The sequence below is a fragment of the Gallinula chloropus genome (genome assembly GCF_964237585.1).
Source record: "Gallinula chloropus genome assembly, chromosome: 4".
In the NCBI taxonomy this organism is placed as follows: Eukaryota; Metazoa; Chordata; class Aves; order Gruiformes; family Rallidae; genus Gallinula; species Gallinula chloropus.
The window spans coordinates 14,066,663-14,080,722 of record NC_140088.1 but is presented as its reverse complement, the minus strand read 5'-3'; the positions used below and the strand labels follow the sequence as shown (position 1 = coordinate 14,080,722).

The following is a 14,060-nucleotide window of genomic DNA, read 5'->3' as shown; positions in this document are numbered from 1 at the left end:
ACAGCTGCAAACATTAATAGAGTCCTTCAAAGCATATTAATTAGCCTAAACCCCAGGTTTTAATCACATTTCGCTTGAGATGGTTTAAGATAATTCTCTCAAGTTTGGCCATCATTAGATCCCTGGCCTGAAATTACTACTGCTCAATGTAACATAAGGAGTACTCATTCTACTTATTTAATGTTGAATCATTTTTCTCAAGCAAATATTTATATAAACACAGAAATGAAATTTCTGATTAGTTTTGGTTGTTCAGCATATGCTTTAGCTCTTCCTTTTTTGAATCTGCAAACTTCCATGTTTAGCACATTTACCTGCCAACTAATTACTATTTAACAACAGTACACTTTCGTCACGTGTAACTACCAAGGACTGACTCTTAGGCACAGCTGTAACATTTCATCAAGTTCTACCTATGAACATTACATTATCTTGCACATAACTGAAGTCAAGGCATGGAGCCAGTGACCCAAACACAGCTAGTAGTCACAAGGGCTATGTAAACTATGTGTGTACTAGACAGATAGTAAGCAGAGTGAACAGCGACTGCTATACATACATAATATTGTAACAGGAGAAGAGATACTTGGGAAGAAGCAGGTGTTGCCATTGCTTCAGACCGCTATTTTAGGACAGAAACACATCGTCCAACATTGTCTAAGGCAACACTTCTGCAAACATTGTCACCTTGTGCATGCTTCTGAAATGCTTACCTGATCCATGCACAGTTATCCTATAATTAAAACACTAATGTGGCATCTAATCAGTATGAAAAAGTACAAAACTCACAACCATTTAAAGAAACTGAACAGCAGTCATGCATGTCAAGAACCCTGACTACATAAATCTCTGCATGAATAAAAGGAGATAGAGATTGCTCTTGAGATGCCACCTTACCCACCAAAGAAAACAGCACCTGGACACATCCAATGAGGGCTATCTCAGCACTGCTAAAAGCTCACTACTTTGTCCATCTTTATAAAATATTTTTCAGTAAATAATAACTGTGTCTTTGCCTCTGTCCTCTGCAGCTGCCCTTGAGAGGAATAGCTCAGTGACTCCTATTATAACTGCAAGCTCCTGTTTACTGTGAAAACACCTGGCTCAAGAAGTGATAGGAAGAAAAAACAGAGTACACAGAAAATGGTATCTGAATCTGGTATTCTGACATAGCTAAATTACACGGGTAGCCGACAGAGGGTTACTCTGTGGCAATAGGTGCTGAAGGTTTAAGGAAAGAACAAAAATAAAGAGACTGGATATTGTTAACTGATGTTGCCTAGAAATAGCTTGAGGCCAGGATAATCTGCCGTCAATTCCCATGTTAGTACTGTTTTTTGTTACTGCTGCTGGGTTTTTTAGATAAACAAAGAAAGGAAACAGAGATGTGAAAGATAAAAGTAGTAAATGGATTAGGATAAAGTTAGATTGTATGAACACATGACAGAGGTATGCAATTACGTGTTTAATTGTCTAGAAACGTTCTACTGATGTAACTGATTACCTGTAACAGAATATCACCACTATCATCTTTTGGTCATCTTTTTTTTTTTTTTTCTTGAAGATTTTGGTCCCAATTTTCTATGCTGTGATGAGTACATTTCACCCTTTAGAATGCTGTGATATATGATTTTAAATGGTCTTGGTAGTGGCAAGGATAGGAAAGGTCATGTTAGTGCTCTAATTGGCAAGTTAAGCCTTATATACAGGCCCTTATTTAGTCAATGATGTTATTTAAGCCCCAGCTCAACCTTTAGAGAAGCTGACTTAGGAAGATCCCTGGCAAATAAAGATGGTCATGTCTTTCTAACAAAAGCAAACTTCTCTCATGAAATGAAAGTTACATGCCCAGAATGAATCTAGAATCTTCCACACCATCAAGCTTCCTGAGTTTCAAATTAATCATGAAGCGACTATACTTCCTGATTCAACTTCTCTCAAAGTTAGCATTTCTTAAATAAAAAGACACCAGTGGATACAGCTTTACAGCTTATTGTTTGTGCAGCTGTACACTAAGAAATAGGTACTATGGTTTATCAGTAAAAGGTCATTAACAACAGCTTCTGTAAACTTATCTGCAGTTAGGATCGCTACTATGAGTCATTGAACTGTGCCATTTCAAAGCAAAAATGGGCAAAAACCTGAGCAATAAAAACATTTTCTTTTCTGATAAAATTATCTTCTTTAATAAAGTACATTATTTAACATTATCAATGTATTTTCATAAGTCAAAGGTTTAAATGCAAGTGACAACCTACTTTTTCCCCCCCTGAGGAAACTCATGATTGCATACAAAAATAGTAATTCAAATGTATTTTATACTGGAAGAACAATCTGGTTGTTTAAACAATGTTTACAAGAAATGATACACAATACCAAGTTCTTCTGTTAGACCTCACCATTTGTTTATGTCTAGCTTGTTTAGTAGCTGCTATATGCTGCTCATAACTTTCACAATCATATGAGCATACCACACAGCGTAGTTAATTTTGTGAATAAAGATCAGGTGCAAAATATGCAATTGAAAGGATTCTGAAACCAACTTGTACGAGTAAAGCAAAACAGTTCTTCACCAAGCCAACTTTGATATACTGTTTTTACTATTTCACACATTAAACTGAAGCAGCAATGAGCAAATGCTTACAACAATGGTGGAGAATATAATCCCATATCGTGTAACCTTCTCCGGTAACATCATTATGTTCGCTTCTATAAAACAAACTGTGGCCAGTAATTCTGTCTTTTCAGTGCTACATAAAATAGTTGCTTCAAAACCATAAAGGGGAGTGAGGGGAAGTCCTATAGTAGTTGCCGAATTTCCCTTCCCCTTGTAAAATATAAATTTATACTAAAATGCTACTATTACTATTTTTTTTGCTGGTAAGTGCCATTATGGTTGATTCAATTATATATGCACAAAGCAGCCTTTTCTTCTATCTTCATAAAAATCATAAAAATAAAATGAAAACACTACCAAATATATCAACTTCATTACTATGAAAAAATATATCCACCTTTATTAAGATAAAGCAAAACATGAGGAAAAATGTTACCAGTTTCTTTAGACACAAGTTCAAAGGCAATTTTAAGGTACATTCCCAGACACTGATGAAAGAGATTTATATTAACAGAATTTCTTTAAAGCGTTCTAACAGCAGAATATTCACCAAAATTGCTAGATTTCAGTTTAACGAGGCTTAATTGGAACTTAAAAAAATTGGAATAATCATGGATGATCACTGATTACAGTGAGAACACCTATTCATATAAAATCAAGCTTCTGTTTCAGTGTTACTATTGATGTACTAACTACTTTACCTACTCACAAGATCCAGTAGAGTATGTAGAGAAAATCTGACATTTCTGAAAGCTCTGAGCACTGATTTTTTGTTACATTGCGTTAAAAAAAAGTTTAAAAAATACATCCAACTTCTGTGTTGAAACATCTGGGTATTCAGCCATCAAAAGTGCTGGTGACCATCAGCCATTTCCTGTAACTTCACCTAAACCTGATTACCTACAACTATTTTCAGGCACGTTAATAAAGTAGATAATAAAATAAATTGAGATAATGAAGGTTGAATACCACATTATTCAAGCAGGACTGTTTCCAAGAGACCTGCAAAGCAAGTATGCCTAGAGCAAGACTAAAAATTGAGTCTAAAGCAACTCACAGCTCTTACAGGAAAAGTTTAGAGTCTGCAGATTAGAAAGTTAATATTGTTCTATTCATTTTAAAAACCTCACTCATTAAGTCTGGTATATGTATAAATAGCACATAAAAGAAAGGAAAAAAATGCAAAGTTTTAAGTAAGGGTTTAGCACATATTATTCATGCTACCACTATTTACTTCCCACAGATAGTGACATCAGGAGATCAAATCTTATTAACCCTTATTTGCACTTTTTCCTGCGATGGACTTCATCAACATTTTGATGCCAGTCTTCTTTAATATATTTACCTATGACCTAGACAAGGGTATTGAAAGCACATTCAGTAAGTTTGTAGATGACACCAACTTGGGGGGGATGAGTGTTGATCTGCTTGAGGGTAGGCAGGCTCTACAGAGGGATCTGGAGAGGCTGGATCAATGGGCTGAGGGCAACTCTATGAGATTCAACAAGGCTTAGTGCTGGGTCCTGCACTTGGGTCACAACAACCCCATGCAATGTTGCAGGCCTGGGGAAGAGTGTCGGAAAAGCTTCCTGGCAGAAAAGGACTTGGGGCTGTTGGTTAACAACAGGGTAAATATGAGCCGACAGTGTGCCCAGGTAGCCAAGATGGCCAACAGCATACTGGCTTGAATGAGAAATAGTATGGTCAGCAGGACTAGCGAAACAATCATGCCCCTGTACTCAGCAGTAGAGAAGCTGTACCTTGAGTCCTGTGTTCAGTTTTTGGCACCTCACTATAAAAAAAGACACTGAAGTGAAGACACTGGAGTGTATCCCAAGAGCTGGTGAAGTTTCTAAAGCACAAGTCATATGAGGAGGGGCTGAGGGAGCTGGGGTTGTTCAGCCTGGAGAAAAGGAGAATAAAGGGAGACCTTATCACTCTCTACAGCTACCTGAAAGGAGTCTGTAGCCAGGCAGGTGTTCATCTCTTCTCCCAAATAACTAGCAATAGGACAGGAAAAAATGGCATCAAATTTTTCCAAGTGAGGTTTACCTCAGACATTAGGAAAAATTTCTTCATTGAAAGGGTTGTCAATCATTGGAACAAGCTGCCCTGGGAAGTGGTTGAGTCACCAACCTTGGAGGTATGTAAAATACATGTAGATATAGTGCTTAGGGACATGGTTTACTGGTGGATTTCACAGTGCTAGGTTGATGTTGGACTTGATGATCTTAAAGGTATTTTCCAATCAAAAAAATTCTATGATTTTTTGATTCTATGTGTGTAACAAAGAATTTTTTCTTCTGTGAATGTTCTTCACAAAAACGCTACCTGGTTGAAACAAATGCAGACATGACACGATCAGATTCAGGTCTTCCAAATTCTGAAGTCTAACTTTTCTCAGTTTTGGTTCCATAGGAACTACAAAATCTAATGATTTTGATCTTTTAGAGAGTGCAACAGAAAAAAAAATGCATTTTAGAATCAGGTTAAGCTTGTAGCTTGGAGTATAATACTGACAGTTTTGGGGTTTTATTAATCAAAATGTTAACTGACTCTGCACTGATTGTACATTATCAAACAGCTTCTGAATTCTACAAACTATTGACATTAAGTATCTTTAATATGTACAAGGTGTATAGATCTTCTGGGCATTTTCCATATACAGAAAAGATGAGACAGTGCAGACAATGAACTTCAGAGGGAGTCTTGGGAAATGGCCTTAAGCATTTAAGTGAATCATCTGAGACATTTTAGTATATATTCTAAGCCTGATGATCCTTGTACTCTCATTTCTACATGGTACTGCTGATGCAATTTGAAAGCATGTTAAATCTTCAGTGTTTTAAATTAGTTCTGCATCTGTTGCTAAACAGCTGTTTCATCTCCAATTTGAAATTCTATTGTTTGTACAAATAATTTGTAAAGGATTTTATTTAAGTTGCAGCTCTTCTGTGTTATATTATTTTTGGAGAGAATTCAAGTTGTTGCAATGGGGACAAGGGAAGTTTTCTGCTACAAGGTACTGGAGTACTTGGTTGAGTGCTGAAGCTGAAATGCTGAAGATTGACAGAGATGTTTGTGGTAGACTAAAAAAAGCTCAGGCGTGTGCTGACTACTCATCTTACTGAGGAACTAGCACTTGCTTATTTGGATAAAAGCCCAGTAAAAGGAACCAACCTGATGTTACTACTGAATTTTTCACCTTATGTTGCTTTTCTCTCTGCCATAGCTTCTACTGACTGAAGCTTCAACTCGTCACCATAGCCATGAGGTACTAGAAGAGGGAACTGGAAAAGAGAGGTTTCCTGATCAACAGTCTGGCCAGTAGCTCCCATATACAGCTGTGAAGACTGAAAGTTGATTGACAGCAGGTGCACAATGGCTGACAAACACATCTATGAATATATCAAACTGCAGGTGAGACACCAACAAAAGCAGGTCTAGGAGGAACCGGGGGGGGTGGGGGGGGGGGGGGTGGGGGGGGGGTGGGGGTGGGGGGGGGGGGTGGGGTGGGGGGGGGTGGGGTGGGGGTGTGGGTAGAAATCCATTTCCTTGTAGATTTTTAGAACTCCTATGCATATCCCATTCTTGAAGTACTTCAGACACACTCTGAGGATGTCACATATTTGCCAATTGTGCTTCTGAATGTTACTTTAATTTTCAGGAAAGAAGTTTCAGGAAAGAAGTCACCCAAGCAAATTAAGTATTTAGGAGGAAAACATCTTTTGCAATCAGGACAACATACATTCTTTTTATGTAATTTTAAATCTTCCAGCATCAAAACCACATCTTAATAACTCACAGGCATATCGATGAATCTGGTAACATTAAAGATGGAACATTAAATTTAAAATGTCTACATTGAGGAAATAAATCAAAATATTCATTGAAGCATATATTAATGCTTCATGTTTTCTTTCTGAGTCTTTTAAACTTTATGTTAGCAATTATTTTCTTAAACTGAGATGATAATTTTACTGTGTTTAGAGGTCTCTACTTAGTAGATACCTGCACTGGTTTTATGTGCCATTTAGGAAAATATGTTTTTCACGAATTAAGTCAAGAAATACATGACTTCAAACTTACATCCTCTGATTGAATTCAATATATTATAAATAATTGTCTGTCAAATTTATTTTTCTTCTCCTTTCTGCCCACAATTCTGCTTTAATTTTTGGAATCTGTATCTAATGCACCTGGCAGCATTTGTCTGTATGGTCACAGCACTGCCATGGGAACTGAGAAAGAAGCAATATTCACAGCTGGATTTCAATATGAATCATACCCAGTTAGCATGGCAGGGGATTAGAAAAAAAGACACAGAGATCAGGCAACCCGCTTGCTGCATTCTATAAAAATGTGGGAACATTACTAGCGAGCTCACTGTTTATCACCAAAGATATTAAGTCCCCCTCAGCCCCAAAAAAGCAGATCCTGAGCTGAAGCCAAATTCCCACAACAGGCACCCGTGGGGGTAGGGAGAAATATGGGAAAGTATGCTTGGAGTATTAATTTAGGATTACTGCATGTTCACAAATCCTATCAAAAAGACTTTCAACTCACTAATGTTCTAGGGTGAGATTAGAAGAGTTTTGCTTGATTGTAATAATATTTATGTGACTTCAATAGATCTACATTGACAGTGATACACACCCTCCAAAAAAAAAAATTTAAAAAAGGAAAAGAAACTGACAATGAGTGAGTTCAATCTATCCTATGACTTAAATTGATTATGACTATATTCAGTCTTGCAATTATTTAGTAACAATGCACATATTTAGAATATTGTAGTACACTGCTGGTTTTTTTGAAATAGCAATTTTTAAATTTAAGCTGTAGAAAGAAACAGTAGTAAAGCATGATGCTCAGTTCATGTAATGCAATGTTGCTGTGTTTTTAGCTGGTGTAGACTGGGACAATATGAAGCAGCTTGCAAAAGTGAAACTCTACGTATAGTTGTATATATCCCACATATAGCTATTTATTATCTATATATCAGATGACAGATGTATACATACATATATCATGTATGCATGTAGTATCATTATATATAACACAACATTCATTGTTATACAACAAATCTCTGAACATCACTAGTCTGTGTCCTTATAGGGAAAAAGAGTCTATTCTGTAGATCCATTTTAAACAAAATATATGAAAGGTGCCAGAGAAAGAGACCAAACACTGTACCATCTCCAACAGCAACCTGTGACTCCATCCTTAACTGACCTAACTTCAAATTGATAGAGAGAAATCAGTCTTATCTTTGACTAATCATGATGATAGTCTTCATTGTTCACCTCGTATGCCTTCAAAAACTCTATTTGCCTTTTCCTCTTTCTGCCCTCACTCTGTACCCGAATGAGTTTTCAATACAGTCTTTCAATACACTATCACCTAACAAATGCATTTTCCACAGAATATTTAATAAAGGGCAATTTTTTTCCCTTATGACACCAGTAAAACTACTTTGTAATTGTTTCTGTAGCTATGATGTAAAAACTACTGTCTAACAACATGATGGATATCATTTCACTGCCTTCTCATATTGCCTTGCTCTGTTACCTCTTCTCGTTTCAATTGCAAGCTTTTGGCGGCATAAACATTCCACTTGTCCTTCATTTGTACCAAAAATTGGGAACAGACCTCAAGACCCCTACTCAGAGGATGGGAAGGACCCACATGTATCAAGACAAATCACATGAAGTCCTAATATAACCCCAGTTGGGGTTATATTACCTACCCCTCTTTTCCTCAGTAGCATTTACAAAATTAAAATGATTAAATAAGCTTCAAATATTTTCCATTATACTAAACATACCAAAGTATTTGTTTCCCTTTTCATCTAAACACAGTGCAGTTTTCCCAAAGAACTGTTCCTTAGCAGAAACTTGAAATACCAACTTAAATGAGATGATTTCACTCCAAATGTGCATACACTAGTTGATTGAAAGTAGATATGCTAGTGATAGTCCAAAGTTTAAGAACCAAAATAAATAAATCTATTTGAAAGACTTTTAAAACAGAATGGAAGAGACATGGAGTTTGTGTTTGTTGTACAATTTTTGTTCTTCTTAGAAGACTTGGATTTATTCACTCTTATATAATTGTTAAAAATTTTGGCAATAGAGAAATAAATAGATATGCAGATACGTAAACATTTAGTTAAAAAATCACTTAAGTTCCTAATACACATTGGTTCTAAGATGCAACTCAAGTTTTACACAATATTCTTTTCTTTCTTTTTACACTGTCCCTAAAAGAAATTGGCTGACTAATGGACAACTACTGTATCATGAATTACAGTACGTTTCAGTGACAACAGACAAAATGTCCTAATTAATTTGAAAACAATACCACAAAACACACTCAGCTGTTCAAGCAGCACACAGAACCTGCGCCAGCTCCCCTGAAAGGGACTTCAGGAAAATTCCAATTATTTGATCTTAAGGTGTTCCTTATTCTTAGTGACATTTACTGTATATAAATTTCTATACTGCTTTTATATAATCTCATATACCACTCACTGAGAACAATTTCCATACTTTTATTTAACCACTGCTAAAAACTTCTCCCTAGAAATATCTTCCATTATTGCCCAACATTCATCCAATATATTTGCTTACAAGTATTTACCTGGTGAGCATTATATAGTAGATATTTATACTTTACTGAATCACAGAGATCTGTGCTACAGAATATCAGCATGTGTAACTATTAGATATTAAGTTGGAATATTATGGATGAACTATTTCAATGTTAACACTTCACACATTCTTTGTTGTATCACTAGGATTACACCACTATGTACACGGATTAGATAAAACGTATTAAAAGCATCTAAAGAAGAACTGGTTTTATACCACATTAGCCCCGGGTAAAATTAAGTGCTTTAGTGCAACTCCTAAAATAATAAAAAGGCACATTATAAATATTTTTTATATTTATATTAGGCAACAGCGAAAGTGATTGAAATAAAGAAAATCTAACTCATACTACACATGACAGTTCATATTGCAAAACTGAGATACATTTCCCATCTCACCTGTAATATCTGAACAGTAGAAGAGCTTATTCTCAAACTATATAGATATGGAAGTGTATCCACATATAAATGGGCATGAACCACCCAATTGTCTTGACTCTGAGCAGTAATTTAACACACATCAAAAATGTACCTGACAAAAAAAAAATGTAAACTCATTATGTAAATCTACATATATGAACTAGATCTCAAAAAAAAATTAAATCCAGATATTCTATTCTATGTCTTTGTAGTAACCGTTCTTTGCTACTTAAGTATAGGAGATCACCACACTCAGTCTATAATAGAAAATAATTCCCCACTCCTACCTCTAAATGTTTAGACAGTGATTGGAGACTTTTATCATAACACTTAAAATATTGTCATTGAGACAAGCTTTTAAAAGAAGAATCAATTGTTAAGGCCTTTGTCACTCAGAGAAATGAAGAATTTGTAACCAGCTAGGGAACAAAGGCATGCACACACTAATACCCATACACACCAACACACAGTTCCATGAAAAACGAGGGAACACTTTCTTGAAAGAAAAGCAGATTTGTGTTAAAATTAAGTGGAAACACTTCCCATTACAACGAATTTCAGGAAAAGTAAGAAAGCAATACACCTACTAACTAATGTTACCGCCCTAATTCAGTTTCTAAGATGGCAAACATCTTTCATACACTTCATTACAAGTAGATTTGAACTGCTCCTGTGCTTTGGGTGAGGGTGTGACTTCCCCCTCCCCTCTCCAATAATATTTTCTGTTAGCCAATGACCATATAGGTATTTCTGATGGAAGAAGATGAAGTCTATCTGCTCCAAGCCATCACCTCCTATTTGATTAATTTGGTAGCAGTGGGGATGACACAGAGTTTGGGAATAATTTCCAGAGAAGAGAGGATTTTGTCTATTTGTCACAGTAGTAAAGTCCCAACAGGAAAGGCTCAAATGAGAATGCTTTTACACTCATTCATCCACATTGCCAAGGGCAACAGCGTTCCCTCTACATCCCTCAGCAAGTGATCTCAAAACAGCACAAGTTAAGATACATATCTGCACCTAAAGCTGCATAAATGTTACCTTCATTAATTTCTCATGTATTCATACCTTAGGAAGGAGTGGCAAAAAAAAACATAGGGGGAGGACACCTAAAGAAAAAGCACTACCAACTCAAGACACTACGACGTAGCAGTATTGAATATTACACACATGTAACAAGTGCTTTGCTTTTCCCTTCCCTACACAACACACAAGCAGGAAACACACTCGTTGAATATCCAGAGTAAAATCCAAATGAAAGCCACCAACTAGGAAACTAAAGAAACAATTCCAAACTTTATTACAGAAACAAAACTCCAAATATTTCCTAAAAAAATGACAGCAGTGGATAACACTAGAAGAAAAACTGCCTGCATTTATATGGTTATCTATATTCTGAATTTACAAGTCAGGGAAAAATTAAGAAAGGAAGTTACCCTGCATCAGTGACACCTTCCTTTAAATTCTATCATTACACACAAACATCTCACACAAGAACTTGAACAGAGCCCTGAAGACATACTACTACTACTACTACAATGATGACAATAGAAGCCTTCTGGTCCTCTCCTCTCCAGAATTTTTTCTTAAGGCTTTTGTCATTCCTGTGGCTGCCAAATAAATCAAGTATGAGGAACGTCTTGCAACAGATACTGACAGTGAAAAACTTTCCATCAAAGATTATAAATATGCCCAAATGTCTGCAACTCCTTAGAATCAAATACAGGTATTATCTTCATGTACTACTGAGCTTTTATACCATCTATATAAACAGAGAGCCTAAAAATTATGCAAAAAACTGTACAACTTAGATCCATAAGAAAACAACAACATCATAACCAATAAACAAATGGGGACAAATGGAAAGTTTCCCTTTAAGGAAACAAAATTAATTTTACTAGACTTTTAAGAGTTAATTCTCTTGCTCTTTCAAAAATTATTGTAAGATATTTTATATCAAAAGAGATCTAATCTTATTTTATACCTCATCAAGAAATAGTTATCTCTGAGAGCCTAAAACATTCTAGACCACTTCTGTCTATTGACTCACAAATAAGAAAATGGAGATCAACAGTGCCAAAGGAAGATTCAGCTACAGAAACTTGGGAAGCATTCACTAGAAATACAAATCCCCAGAAAGCATTCTGATCTGGAGATGATCTTGATTGATTGACGGTTTCACTGGAAGAGTTCTAAGGGGCTACTGTGCTTCATGTTTCTATGTACAATGTTTAGGCAGCAATAAAGCTGTAACTAATAAGTACTGAAGGATCATTGTAGCACCCAGTACCTAATTAACAGTTCCTGTCTTAGCATATTGCAAAACAGTTGATCCTTTCTCCATAAAGGTGAAAGAAATTATAATGGTGACACGAGTGACTGAGATGAATGTTCACAGCAAGGAGAAACCAGGACAAAAAACTAGTCCATATCTTCCCCCCTGTAAAATATTTTCTCACACCAACTAGAAGAAACAGTTTTGCATAGTCTTACTTTTGCTGTTTCCATTTTTGGCCTCCATCTCTATGTAGGGCTTTATTTTACTCACTGGAAAGAAGTAAAGTAAGAGTTCTACTAATGTGAGAATGGGTCACAGCAGCAGAAATTGCCGTCTCATGTAGCACACACAGGCTGTCTATGAATAGGCAAAGCTTCTCAATCACTGAGGAAAACTCCTCAGTCTAGACAACATCTTAGAAAGTGAAAGGATGAAGGACATTCAAAAGCTCTGGTCTTGGATAAAAGCACCCTCCCCTAAAGGCTGAGTAATCTAGGTAAAATAGACACCTTTAAGAAGTGGAGTGGAGGGAAGGGATGCTGGAAAGGGATACTTGTTTGTGCTTATCCATTTTCATCCCCCCATGGAATTCTCCCAGGTTTAAAAGTGCTAATGATACTTCATCACACCTAAACAATTTACATAAGCAGCAGTGGCAGCCGTCACCACTCTCCAACATTTAATTCCCAGAAATAAATATTACCAGCTTCACAGAAATCAGCTCTGTAATTTCCACTTTGGGCACTTAGCATGTTTTAATTTAGAGACTTATCCTTTTAAAGTTGAATCAACTCTACAGAGAATGATTCTGGATCATTATTTGTGATAAATGCAAAGTAAGGTAGCATGGAAAGAGGAGGGAATACACACACCAATAGCATTTTTTTCCTGCTAGTTACACAACAACACACTCTTAGTGATGCAGGGTAAAAATGATGAGAGACACAAGATGACACATGAAAAGGATATTATCCTCTTCCCAAAATTTAATGCATTAACATTACTTGCTTAAAAGTCCAAATTGGTTGTCATACTAGATTTGTGTAAAGCTTTAGGAAAGAATGGTGTGAGGGCTCTTTATAGAAAATTACACCAAGTGAAGGCTATTTCACTAATTAACACCCCTTCCCAAAGACATCCTTATCTCCTGTTAAAATAAGCTGCTTTTAAGCAGAGAGAAGACTCCAAACATTTGCAGAGCCCTGACTTCAACATCTGTTGGTATTCCCTACACACAAGTGTGCTTCTGTGTGCATGTTTATCAGAAGAGGTCATCAAGGGCTTGCTTGGTTTATTCATCATTTTAAGGCTCTCCTATTTGCAAAGCTTCTGTTAATGTCAGTGAAATCTAACCCAGACAGAAGTTTCAGAGGTCAGATATTTGGCATGCTACATTTAGAAACCCAAGTACAAAGTTGACGAGGACGCTTCAAACACAGGGGATTACAGCGGAAATAGGTCTCCTTATACCAAACTGGCTATTGAGCAGATTCAAGGAAGAACACACTGAGACCGCCTGATGCTATTAAAGCTCATATTCTTGCTTTATTTTTTCTACTGTCTAAATCAATTCTCCCATTTGGCAAAGCGCAGCACAGAAATAACACTTTATTTTTAATACAAGAGAGAAGGAATAGACATGAGACATAAAATCACGTACTACATGACCTATAAAAAGCAGATACTTACAGTTCGTAGGAACTGTATTTCATCTTCCCCTCCTTCACCCCCTTCAGCCATGGCTCTTGAGGAGTCAGCTCTGCTGAGACTCTGATCGCCTCCACCGGCAGCTCACTGCGCTCCGTACAGCTCCTCTTCTCCTATCAGTATTAGCATATAGCTAATCCACAGCCATATAGGGAGCTCAGCTAACTCCACTGCACTGCAGACTGTCAGTCAACCCCCTCACTGCCAGAGCCAACTGCGCTGCTTTTCCAGCTCATAGCAAGCAATTCTTTTCCTTTTCTCTCTACCCTAGAGGCACAGAAACCCTACTGCTAAGGTATTGCAGGAAGCACGCTATGTATCACTAAGTGTTGATTTTTTTTTCTCCAGATACTGTCTGGTCATAACAGCAATAATGGTGAAGTGTTAAT

At 36.6% G+C, this 14,060-nt stretch overlaps 1 protein-coding gene across 1 annotated transcript in view; it reads right to left on the bottom strand.

The window, feature by feature from the left end:
* Positions 1-13,704, bottom strand: part of RYR3 (ryanodine receptor 3) — a gene marked incomplete at its 5' end in the record, with an annotated part of 219,645 nt that extends 205,941 nt beyond the window's left edge. Inside the window, one exon of the mRNA XM_084263759.1 lies at positions 13,654-13,704. Within this exon, the coding sequence (XP_084119885.1) occupies positions 13,654-13,704 (51 nt within the window). The remainder of the gene's footprint in view (positions 1-13,653) is intronic.
* Positions 13,705-14,060: the final 356 nt, after the last annotated feature.